Raw genomic sequence first — 13,077 nt, 5'->3', positions numbered from 1 at the left:
CTCCTGGCTTTGGACCGGCCCAGCTCCTGCCATCGCAGCCATCTGGGGAGTGAGCCAGCAGATGAAGGCCTCTCTCTGTCTGTAACTCTACCTCTCAAATAAATAAATGCATCTTTAAAATAAAATATTTTGAAAATCGAGTTTCAGAGAGACAGATTTTCTATCTGCTGGTTCACTCCCAGGATGGCCCCAATGGCTGGGGTTGGGCCAGGCCAAAGCCAGGAGCTTCATCTGGGTCTGCTGCTACATGAGTGACAGGGGCCCAAGTACTTGGACCATCTTCTGCTTTTCAGCACCATTAGCAGGGAGCTGTATTGGAAGTGGAACTGCCGGAACTCGGTCTGGCACCCATATGGGATGCAGGCATTAGAGGCAATGGCTTTACCTGCAACACTACAACACGAGCTCCATAAATACATATTTTGAATCAAATTTTAGAAATTAAACTGTATGAATAAAGCAGGAACACATTTTTCCCATAAAATCTAGAATATTAAAAATAAATAATGGGGCTGGCGTTGTGGCCAGTGCCGGCATCCTAAACAGGTGCCTGGGAAAGCAGTGGAAGTTTTTGGGCCATCCCCTGCTGCTTTCCCAGGTACCTTAGAGGGCGCTGGATTGGAAGCAAAGTGGTTGGTACTTGACCTGGCTCTCATATGGGATGCCTGCATCACAGGCGGTATTTAACCTGCTGCACCACGTCAGCTCCATGTTATTGTTTTTAAAAAACTTATCATTTTGTGATAACTACATATTTGTAAGTAGTTGCCAGAGTATACAAGGAGGTGCTATGTAATGCACTATTCTGTGTGGTCTATTGTATTCTACCCTCTTCCATTTTATTCTTTAATTTAAAAACTGGTCAGCTGGCCCAACAAAGTATCAAAATCTACATTTTGGAAAACACTGTACAGTCAGTTGATTGCAAATTGAGAGGAAAACAACAAATATCTCCATTTTCTAAGAAGCACCAGATGATTCTGTCTGTAGTCTCACTGACGATCTTGCCTGCTGAGTTTCTTAGGAGAAGGCACAGGAGCTCCACTTGCTTCTGAAAGGGAGAAAAGACAGGGTGGGGCAGGTCTCTGAAGAACAAGGGCACTGGTCTGGCATCCTGGAGGAAGGAAGCCCAGAGGACACTGGGAGATGAAAGGGAGCGCTGTGGCTGGCCGATCGCCATTCTGGATCGACTCATTGCAAGGGGCGTGACACTGACTTCCTGCCACTACGCAAGTGGGAGACTTAGACTGGCCTAAATATACTTCTGGAAACTAGCGAAATGTCAGCCTCGTCCTTGTAGGCTTATGCCGGTGTGGACACAGGGGCAATCAAGAGAGAGGATGGCGGAGCTAGCGGCAGTGAGCCTCAAGTGGAGTTGAAAGTAGTAGTGGCCGGCGCCGCGGTTCACTAGGCTAATCCTCCACCTGCGGTGCTGGCACCCCGGGTTCTAGTCCCAATTGGGGTGCCGGTTCTGTCCCGGTTGCTCCTCTTCCAGTCCAGTTCTCTGTTGTGACCCAGGAGCGCAGTGGAGGATGGCCCAAGTGCTTGGGCCCTGCATCCACATGGGAGACCAGGAGGAAGCTCCTGGCTCCTGGCTTTGGATCAGCGCGGTGCACCGGCCACAGCAGCCATGGAGGGTGAACCAACGGAAAAGGAAGACCTTTCTCTTTGTCTCTCTGTCTCTCACTGTCCACTCTGCCTGTCCAAAAGAAAAAAAAAAGTAGTAGTGCTACTGTGGTAGTAGTGGGGTGGTCTGGTGGCCTCCTCCGTGGCATGTACTTAAGAAGCACCGGACAGCTCCCTACTATGGTGGCTGAAGGCTACTAAATCTCCACTGTCAGTCTATCCTGATCTCAAGCAAATTCTGGATTGATTTCTCACTGAGAAAGTTGGGGGAAAAAAAGAGAACTATCTGCTCAGACTTTTTTTTTTTTTTAAGATTTATTTATTTGAGAGGCTGAGTTACAGGGAGAAATGGAGGGACAGAGAGGTCTTCCATCGCTGGTTCACTCCCTAAATGGTCACAATGGCTGTAGGTGGGCTAATCAGGAGCCAGGAGCTTCTTTCAGGTCTCCCACATGGTGCAGAGGCCCAAGAACTTGGGCCATCTTCTGCTTTTCCAGGCCATTAGAAGGGAGCTGGATTGCAAGTGGAGCAGTCGGGACGTGAATCTACTGCACCATAGCACTGGCCCCCAGACATTTTCTTGATTTGCTTTCCATTTAGAGATGGTCAAGAAAGGCTGAACTGGGCCAGCGCTGTGGCTTAACAGGCTAATCCTCCGCCTAGCGGCGCCGGCAGACCAGGTTCTAGTCCCAGTTGGGGCGCCGGATTCTATCCCGGTTGCCCCTCTTCCAGGCCAGCTCTCTGCTATGGCCCGGGAAGGCAGTGGAGGATGGCCCAAGTCCTTGGGCCCTGCACCCACATGGGAGACCAGGAGAAGCACCTGGCTCCTGGCTTCGGATCAGTGCGATGCGCTGGCCGCAGTGGCCATTGGAGGGTGAACTAATGGCAAAAGGAAGACCTTTCTCTCTGTCTCTCTCTCTCACTATCCACTCTGCCTGTCAAAAAAAAAAAAAAGGCTGAACTGAAGAAATGATTCGCTGGACTGATAGAGAGAATTCCTGGATTCTCCGTATAGATTTATAAAATTTATTAAAAATTTCCATATAAGTTTTTAAAATTTATGAATCATAACGTAAGTAGCTGTGGCAGTGCAGTCAGTTGGGTTAGGGTGGAGTGAAGGCTTGGAATCTCACTGACCTTCAGGAAATGTCTTCCTTCCCAGGATTCAGAGAAAATGTGCATTGAGATTGTCTCTCTGGCCTTCAACGAGGAGGCTGAAGTGATGTTTGATGAGAACATAAAGCAGGTGTACGTGGAGTACAGGTTCTGTGATCTGCCCTGGTCAGAGACAGAGACGCCAATATCCCTGAGGAAGCCAAGGGCCGGAGAGGAAATCCACTTCCACTTCAGCAAGGGTAAGGAAGGCTCGCTGTGTGGTTTACGGGTCCAGGAGGCTGAAACACGTGCAGACTGAGGGTTGGAACTGTGCTGGGTGTCTGATGGGCTGTGTCCAACCGTTTTTCTTTCTGTCTGTTTGTCTTCCTGTCTGTCTTTCTTCCTTCTTTCTTTTTTTCCGTCTTTCCTTCTTATTTATTTGAAAGTCAGTTACACAGAGAGGAGAGGCAGAGAGAGAGAGAGAGAGAGGTCTTCCATCTGTGGGTTCACTCCCCATTTGGCTGCATCGGCTGGAGCTGTGCTGATCCAAAGCCAGGATGTTCTTCCAGGTCTCCCAGGTGGGTGCAGGGGTACAGGGACTTGGGCCATCTACTACTTCTTTCCCAGGCTATAGCAGAGAGGTAGATCGGAAGTGGAGCAGCCAGGTCTCGAACCAACGTCCATATGGGATGCTGGCACTTCAGGCCAGGGCATTAACCCGCTGTGCCATGGCGCCAGCCCCTGTTTCTTAAAGATTTATTTGAGGCCGGCGCCGCGGCTCAATAGGCTAATCATCCACTTTGCGGCGCTGGCACACCAGGTTCTAGTCCCAGTCGGGGCGCCGAATTCTGTCCCGGCTGCCCCTCTTCCAGGCCAGCTCTCTGCTGTGGCCCGGGAAGGCAGTGGAGGATGGCCCAAGTGCTTGGGCCCTGCACCCACATGGGAGACCAGGAGAAGCACCTGGCTCCTGGCTTTGGATCAGCGAGATGCACCAGCCGCGGCGGCCATTGGAGGGTGAACCAACGGCAAAGGAAGACCTTTCTCTCTGTCTCTCTCTCTCACTGTCCACTCTTCCTGTCAAAAAATAAAAAAAAAAGATTTATTTGAAAGGCAGAGATAGCAGAGATAGGGATGGGATTCCCTTGTCTTGTGTCAGAGTCCTGGCTCCACTTCCTGTCCAGTTTCCTATTAATGTGAGTCCTAGGATGGACAGGGTGATGGTTCAAGTATTTAGGTCCCTGCCACCCATGTGGGAGGCCCCAGTGAAGTTCTTGGCTCCTGGCTGTTGCAGACATTTGAGGAATGAACAACAAATTGAAAGTCTCTCGCTGTCTCTTTACCTTTAAAATACAATGAAAAAAATTTAAAAGTATCAAAGAAGCCTGGAAGACTTCAGTGAAAATCATACCGTCCTTTGCCCACCCTTTCTCCACCAATTGCTCTCCCTGCCCCACTACCATCTTCTGACTCTGTGTCCATTGCCATGTGCCTCTTCAACGTTTTTGGACAATTCCTGCTGACTTCCTACCTTGGACCATAAAATGTAGCTTCTTCACACCACACCCAGGTCTCTTTGCTCACATGTAATTGGATCATAATTTTCATCTAAACCAATTAGAATTTTGTTCTTATGGATATGTAAATACTAGCTCTTGCAGAGACAAGTGGTATGTGGTGCTAATGTGTCCTTTCTTGTTTAGTTTACTTCAGTTTCTCACTTTGTTTTCATTATACCTATTAGCAGTGCTTCTCACAGCCTCAAACAGCCTTTCTAAATCTTCTGATAATGAGACCTGCTAAGTATTTTATCTGTTTATCCACTTTTCCCTGAAGACCTCTCTCTCTTGCTCTTTAGCCCACTGTTGCCCTCTGGAGCATTTGATTTAATTCTCCCCCATTTTGAGCTTCCTGTTTCCTGGGTCCTATATCATTCTCTGACTTATTTTCTTATATTTAAAAAATATCTATTTGAAAGGTAGAGCAACAGAGAGGGACACACACACTCACATACAGTCTTCCATCTGCTGGTTTATCTACACAATGGCCCAGGTTGGGCCAGGCAGAAGCCAGGAGCCTGGAACTCCACCCTGTTCTCCCACATAGGTGGCAGGGACCCAAGCACTTGGGCCGTCCTCTGCTGCTCTCCTCAGCACAGCAGCAAGGAGCTGGATTGGAAGCAGAGCAACTTGGGCTTTAACTGGTGTTCATCTGGGATGCTGGCATCACAAGCCATGTCTTAACCTACTGCACCCTGACACTGGCCCCGATTTTGTTACTTTAGCAGATCATCTTTTCCAGTAGCTTTTAAAGAAAGGGCATACAGGAAATAGATATTTTGAGAAAGTCATGCATGAAATCTTTTTCCTCCCCTCAGGATGCTGATAAGTAAACCAGGTGTAGAAGTCTATGTTGAAGGGGCGGGATTTGGCAGCAGTGCCACATCCCATGTCGGAGTGCCTGATTTGAATCCTGGCTACTCTGCTTTCATACCATCTTCTGCTAATCCAAACTCTGGTCTGGCCTCCCTGGCAGACGAGTACCTGCCTTCCATCTTTTTGGTTACCCCAAGGTCTTTAATGGTTGCTAGGGAAATGAAGAAGGCCTTTCAGCAGAGCCTTTTAAGCAACCTTTATAAGCTTTTCACACAACATAACTATCAGAATTTAATCACATGTAGATGGGAAAATATGAGGTGGTTAACGTTTTACTTTTATTTTTGGAGATTAATTTATTTGAAAGGCAGAGTTAGAGGGGAGGGAGAGACAGAGGTCTTCCATCTGCTGGTTCACTCCTCAGATGGCTGACACAGTGGGCCAGGCCAAAGCCAGGAGCTTCATCCAGGTCTCCCACGTGGGTGCAGAGGCCCAAGCACTTGGTTCATCCTCCACGGCTTTCCCAGGCACATTAGCAGAGAGCTGTATTGGGGGTGGAGCAGCCAGAACTTGAACTGGTATCCATGTGGGATGTGGATGCTGCAGGCCTGCAGTGGCTTAATCTGCTATGCCACAGCACTGGCCCTGGTAGTTTATTTCTTAAAATTTTAGTATTATTTGTATTTGAAAGGCAGAGTGACAGAGAGGGAGGAAGGAAGAGATATTTCAATCCATTGGTTCACTCCCCAAATGCCCACAACAGCTTCAGTTGAGCCAGGCCAAAGCCAGAAGCTAGGACCTTCATCCAGGTCTCTAACGTGGATGGCAGGAACCCAGGTACCTTCCAGGTGCACCAAAGTGCCTGGGTTCAGTTCCTGGATCTGCTCCTGGTTCCAGCTTCCTGCTAATTTTTCACCCTGGGAGGCAGGAAGCTCAGGGACTCAGGTCCCTGCCACCCACAGGGAGATCTGGATTCAGTTCCCAGCTCCCAGCTTTGGCCTAGCCCAATCCCAATTGTTGCATGCCTCTGAGGAGTAAAACCAGTAGCTGGGTGCCCCCCCTCCCCGCTCTGTCTCTGAAATAAATATAAATGGATACATTTTAAAGAAGTTTTAAAAATGAGAAGGAAGGAGCTGGCGCCGTGGCTCACTTGGCTAATCCTCCACCTGCGGCGCCGGCACCCCGGGTTCTAGTCCCGTTCAGGGCGCCGGATTCTATCCCAGTTACTCCTCTTCCAGTCCAGCTCTCTGCTGTGGCCCGGGAAGGCAGTGAGGATGGCCCAAGTGCTTGGGCCCTGCACCCGCATGGGAGACCAGGAGGAAGCACCTGGCTCCTGGCTTCGGATTGGTGCAGCGCGCCGGCCGTAGCAACCATTTGGGGGCTGAACCAACGGAAGGAAGACCTTTCTCTCTGTCTGTCTCTCTCTCACTGTCTAACTCTGCCTGTCAAAAAAAAAAAAAAAAAAAAAAAAAACAAGAAGGAAGGGAAAATTCAACATTGAGATAGGCTCCTTCAAAGCCAGATCTCTGCGTGGCCCTGGAGAATCAGGCCACGTTTTGACAGGTGGCAGAAGATCTCTCAACACAGATCAAAATGCTTCCTTTATATCAGGGACCAATATACTTCCTCTTAAGGGGCCAGATAGCCAATAGTTCAGGCTTTGTTGGCCATACAGTCCTTGCTACAAGTACTCAGCCCTGCCATTGGCGTTCAAGAGCAGCCATAGACAACATGGAATGGGATGGGCATGCATGTTTAATAAAACAGGTAGCCAGCCACAGGCCCTTGTTTGCCTGCCTCTGCTTTGTATCACTCTTGGACCTACAGCACTTAAGAAAGTCTCGGTGCCCAATAGCAACTGTGTGGCTTTTTCTCTTCCCCTAACGCAGTGATAGACCTGGACCCACTGGAACAGCAGGGCCGGAGGCAGTTTCTGTTCACTATGCTGACTGGACAAGATCCCGAGGAAGGACAGTAAGCACCTGCCTGCCACGCGGGGAGGGAGGAGATGTGCAGACAGGAACCCGAAAGTCTGAGTTTGCTTTTGTGCTGATGCTGAATATTTTAATGACTTCCTTGGAAATTAATTTGCTCTTACTGAATTTCCTGTCTACTTGAGTCTAAATTAGACTGGTTGTGACTGCCAGAAAGGTTAGATGATGTCATAGGTTTACTTCACTTCTTGCCATGCCAGCCCCTGGCAAGCACTTTTTCTGCAGCAACTTATTTGATTGGAATTTGTATGGAATGAACAAAATTCTCTGGCATTCTTAGATAGTGTGATTCATGTCTCCTACACGCAGTGCTGTTGCTGGCTTAACACACATGATGCCTTTATGCCATTAAGTTTGTATTGAGATTTTTGAAGTTACTTCTTTACAGGAGTATTTGAAATTTTGTATAGCGCAGTACATTCCAGGGATGTTTTGGGCAGGGGCGTGGTGCAGCGCTAAGGATGCCCACATCCAAGGTTGTGCCTGGATTTGAGTCCTGGCTCCTCTGCTTCTGATCCAGCTTCCTGCTAATGTGCACCCTGGGGGCAGTAGGTGATGGCTTATAGACTTGGGTCCCTGCCACCCAAGTAGAAGATCCAGACTGAGTTCCAGGCTCCTGGCTTGTGGCCTGGCCCAGCCCTGGCTGTTGTGGGCATTTGAGGGGGTAAACAGCAGATAGAGGTTCTCTATCTGCCTCTCAAATAAAAAAAAAAATTCTTAGAGTTTTAGGAAAGCCAATTGTCCTTATGCCTGAAGTCTGAGAAGGTATACCTTTTAGAGTTTCCAGATAAAATGCATGAGATGTACTTACACTAAAGAAATTATTATTTCACTGAAATTGAAATTTATTTCAATTTGAAATTTGTTTTTTGTTTTTGAAATCTGACAGTGCTATTTCCTCTGCATGTGTATAGGCAAGAAATACACGGCTGGGGTTTTAGTCTACTGTTTTACTAAATGCCCAGTGGACTTATTTAATTTTGTTTTGTCTCCAGTTATTCATAGAAAGGACTGAAAAAGGACCCAGCTGAAATGAATAGTGAATCTTCCATCAATATCACTGTGGGCTTAAACACATAGAAGCTTGCTGGTAACTTTTGAAAATGGAAAGCAATTTGGCCATTTCCCTTCTGTGCTGATGTTAAATTTAGTTTTTATTTTCCTAAATAATGTTTATTATTTATTTTATTTGAAAGAGAGCTTCCATCTGCTGTTTTATTTCCCACATGCCCACACAGCAAGGGTTGGGGCAGGGCAAGGCCAGGAGCCCTGCATTCAGTCTGGGTCTTCCAAATGGATGGCAGGGACATAGGTACTTGGGCCATCAGCTGCTGCCTCGCAGAGTGCACATTAGCGGGAAGCTGGAATGGGAGCAGAGCACAGACTGATCATGGGCATCCTAAGCTGTGTACTAACTGCTGTGCCAACTGCCCACCCATTTGCCTCTGCTTCTCTTCGGCATCCCTGAATGCTGTTTCCATCCAGTGGTAATCCTTTTCTACTCGCTTCTAGAGCTTTTTTACCTTTGACTTTCTTGTTGTCAGGATGGTACCGCAGACAGAACACTGGCTTGGTAACCAGGCAGCCCTGGTTTTGGATCCTGATTGTTCCACATGCTAGCTCTGTGATCTTTGCAATATTATTTACCTTGAAGGCTCTGGTGAGAATAAAATTGAGACACTATAGCTTACATAAATCACTTGGCATTATGCCTGGCATACAGTGATGCCGTTTACCATCCATTTCCTGGGAAAGCTGGGGTGGGGCAGTTGGCATCATCCTTTTGTATTGTTGAAGTTCTCAGTAATGATAGAGGCACAATTACAAATAAATGTTGTTTAATGGGCTGAGAATGTTCCTTTCCAATAATTCCTTGTTGTCGGCATAACCGTGTTTGTGCTCTAAGCCTGAAATTTTATTCCTGTTCCTTCTCTTCAGCACTCTGTTAGTCAAAAACAGTTGCTTTTTAAAAACTAATAGGGCTCTGAAATGTGCAGAATGGGCAAGTCCAGAGAAACAGAAAGCAAGAGAGTGGTTGCCAGGAGCTGGGAGAACAGGGTATGTGATTGCTTACCTGGCATAGGGTTTATTTTTGGGGGTAATGAAAATGCACTGGAAATAGGTAGTAGTGATGATTGTACATCAATGTGATTATACTGAAAAACACTGAATTGTGCATTTAAAACAGTGAATTTTACCAAAAAATATTTTTGAAAGATTTATTTATTTATTTGAAAGAGTTACACAGAGAGAGGAGAGGCAGAGAGAGAGAGAGAGAGAGAGAGAGAGAGAGGTCTTCCATCTGATGTTCACTCCCAGTTGGCCACAATGACTGGAGCTGTGCCGATCCGAAGCCAGGAACCAGGAGCTTCCTCCAGGTCTCCTACTTGGGTGCAGGGGCCCAAGGACTTGGGCCATCTTCTACTGCTTTCCCAGGCCATAGCAGAGAGCTGGATCGCAAGTGGAGCAGCTGGGTCTCGAACCGGCACCCATATGGGATGCTGGTGTTTCAGGCCAGGGCATTAACATGCTGCACCACAGTGCCGGCCCCGAAAAATTTAGTAGAATTAGATTGTAGATGGTAGCAGTTTCTGGAATTCAGTTTCATTTGCCAAGTCAAGGTAGTGTGAAAGCCAAGTTGAGCTAATCCTCACTGTTAGGGATGGCTTGCCATGTTCGTCGCTGTGCTACATGCATTCATCTTGTAAGACTCAGGACTTCAAGGAATACACTTTGTGCACTTGTTTTACAATTCTGCATCCCTTGTTTCTTTGACTCTGCTTGGGCTTGGTGCTCAGTTTTTATTTAGAAATTGAAGACCTCTCCTGATTCGCATGCTCCTGGGGTTTTTACACAACACTTTCACTGCCCGTATGTCTTACTAGGAGTTACATCTTGACAGTTTCAGGTTTTTGTTTTTGTTTTTTTTTTTCTTTAAAGATTTTATTTATTTGAAAGACAGAGTCAGAGGAAGAGGCAGAGGTCTTCCACCCACTGGCTCACTCCCCAGATGGCTGCAATGGCTGGGGCTGCGCCGATCCATCAACTACACTGTCTCGAGGACCTCGTTCCTCCCTCTGAAGGCCGTTGCTCTTTAATGAAACTGAACCTGTTCTGCACTTTTTCACTGGTGCCTTATAAAATGGCAGCGAGGGAAAGGTGCTTCAGGGGAGAACTGATCAATTACTTTGATCCTTAAACTGTGGGAGGATCAGCTGTGCTAAGTTAAACAGGTTTTTTTTGCTTTTTTTTTTTTTTTTTTTAGTTTAAAGTTTACAGTGGTAAGTGATCCTATCGATCAAGAAAAAGAATGTCAAGAAGTGGGATATGCATATCTTGAGCTGTGGCAGATCCTGGAGTCGGGAAGAGACATCCTAGAGCAAGAGCTGGACAGTGAGTCATCTACTTTTTGTGCTCCTTACTTCTAAAGAACTCATCTTAATAACAATTTTTCTACTTTACTTTCAGTGCTTAGTTATCACGTGAAGTTGAAGAGGTACTAGATGAACTAACTGTTAGATCTATGGCCTTTTTTTTTTTTTTTTTAAGATTTATTTGTTTGAAAGAGTTATGGGGGGGGATGGGGAGGAGAGAGGGAGAGGTCTTCTATCTGTAGATTCATTCCCCAATTGCCCACAATGGCTGGAGCTGTGCCAATCTGATGCCAGGGGATTCTTCCTGGTTTCCCATGCAGGTGCAGAGGCCCATGGGCCTGGGCCATCTTCCACTGCTTTCCCAGGCCATAGCAAAGAGCTGGATCAGAAGTGGAACAGCTGGGACTCGAACTGGCACCCATATGGGATGCCGGCACTGCAGGTGGCCTTACCACTATGCCACAGTGCTGGCCCATATGGCTATGTTTATTTCTATAGTCAGTTGTACATTTTAGCCCCCATATACCTCATCAAATATTAGCCAATTCCTCAGGAGTCTTTCCAGCTGCAGTCATAGCAGTAGTATCTACCTCATAGTGCTGTGAAGATTAAGGGAATGCCTAACATGAAAGATGAAGGGATTAGGACAGTGCCCAGCACTGTTCCAGTTCTCCCAATTCCTACTCCTGCCCCTTCTGTAAACATGCCATGATTTCTGATTTCCATGCCCTTTGTATATGGGGAAAATCCCAAGTTAATGAGTGTTTTTTCTTTTAAAAATATTTGAAAGGCAGAATGACAGACAAATCTTCCATCTGCTGATTCACAGCTCAAATGCCTGCAGCAGTCAGGGCTGAGCCAGGCCCAAATTAGCAGCCTAGAACTCCATCCAGGTCTCCCACGCGGGTGGCAGGGGACCCAAGAATTTGAGCCATCATTTTCTACTTCCCAGGGTGTGCCAGCAACAGGAAGTTGGATTCGAAGCAGAGTAGCTGGGACTGGACTCAGGAACTCAGACATGGAGTGCAGGCATCCCAAGGGGCAGCCTAACTTGCCAGGCCCCAATTTTTCCCCAGTCATCAGGTTTTAGTAACTTCTTCATTATGTCTTCCCTTCTACTAAGAGTTTGTACATATTGGTCTCTGACTTTAAAAATAACTCTGCTTCCTACCATTAGTTACCATTTTTTTCTTACTTCAAAACCCAGCTCCTTGAAATTCTTGAATGACCAGTCTATAATACTGTCTCTACTTTTGTACTTCCTATATATCCTAACATTAAGCTCAACTTTTTAAATTAATTTATTTGAAAGGCAGTTACAGAGAGGCAGAGGCAGAGAGAGGTCTTCATTGCTGGTTCACTCCCAGATGGCTGCAATAGTTGGAGCTGCGCCTATCCGAAGTAGGGGGTCAGGAGCTTCTTCCAGGTCTTTCCTGTGTGTCCAAGAGCCCAAGCACTTGGACCATCTTGTATTGCTTTCCCAGGCCATAGCAGAGAGCTGGATCAGAAGTGCAGTGGCTGGCACTGTGGCTCAATAGGCTAATCCTCCGCCTGCGGTGCCAGCATCCCAGGTTCTAGTCCTGGTTAGGGCATCGGATTCTGTCCTGGTTGCTCCTCTTCCTGTCCAGCTCTCTGCTGTGGCCTGGGAAGGCAGTGGAGGATGGCCCAATTGGAGGGTGAACCAAGGGAAAAGGAAGACCTTTCTCTCACTGTCCACTCTGCCTGTCAAAAAAAAAAAAAACAAAAAACAAAAAAAAAACAGGAGCAGCTGGGAGTTGAACCAATGCCCATATGGGATGCTGGCACTGCAGGCAGTGGCTTTACCCCCTACACCACAGCGCCGGCCCTAAAACTCAAATTTTCATTCCAAGTACTTTACTGCATGTTTTTACCAGCTTTCCTAATTGCCAAATGCAAATAGTTTTTATTACTGATCTTGACTTTTCCATAACCTCTGTATCATTGTTCCTTTCTAATGTGTGTTCTCCCTTGGGTTTTAGGCTATTGTGCTTCTCTGTCACTTCTGTTCCTTCACAGGTTCTTCCTCCTTGGTCTCGTCCTTCAAATGTTGGATTCTTCTGGTTCAAACCTTGTTCTCTTTCCTTCCAATACCCTCTTCCTGTGTGACTAAATCCACACTCAGGGTTTTAATTATAGCCTAGAAATCATCTCAAATCCAGGTTTCTACGCCAGACTTTTAATACAGTATACACTAGTACTTGTCATTAGGCTGTATGTCTTCTTGGTCCCTTAAAGACCCGACTACAACGTATATCTGTATTCCTTTACTCACTGTCCTTATTGACAAAATCAGGATGGTCATCCTTGATTCCAACTTTTTCCTAACATTATGTCACAAAAACTTTTTAAGGAAAAGTCTTTATTAGAAACAACCAAGTATCTGCCCAACTTAGCAGCTCTTAAGAGTGGTTTCTACACTCACTCCCAACATGCACACTACTGCTTATTCAAATCAAACAAGAACTTACAAATTATCTGCAAGATCTGAAGTCACAAAATTTAAAAAATCCTGTCTTCTCAGCTCTAGTTACTCCAGTTTCTCCTCAATCACCTGCCCTTCCTCCCCACCCTCAATCACTGCAATAGGAGCCTAAA

The 13,077-nt window shown here is 46.6% G+C and overlaps 1 protein-coding gene across 1 annotated transcript in view; it reads left to right on the top strand.

Moving 5' to 3' along the window:
* RPGRIP1 (RPGR interacting protein 1) overlaps positions 1-13,077 on the top strand; it is an 84,196-nt gene that overhangs the window by 70,203 nt on the left and 916 nt on the right. The window contains exons 23-25 of the mRNA XM_062206592.1: positions 2,789-2,981; positions 6,983-7,067; positions 10,353-10,480. Coding sequence (XP_062062576.1) covers positions 2,789-2,981; positions 6,983-7,067; positions 10,353-10,480 — 406 coding nt within the window. The remainder of the gene's footprint in view (positions 1-2,788; positions 2,982-6,982; positions 7,068-10,352; positions 10,481-13,077) is intronic.

Source organism: Lepus europaeus, chromosome 11 (assembly GCF_033115175.1).
Source record: "Lepus europaeus isolate LE1 chromosome 11, mLepTim1.pri, whole genome shotgun sequence".
Taxonomy (NCBI): Eukaryota; Metazoa; Chordata; class Mammalia; order Lagomorpha; family Leporidae; genus Lepus; species Lepus europaeus.
The sequence above is the reverse complement of the archived record's forward strand: the minus strand, read 5'-3'. Positions and strand labels throughout refer to the sequence as shown.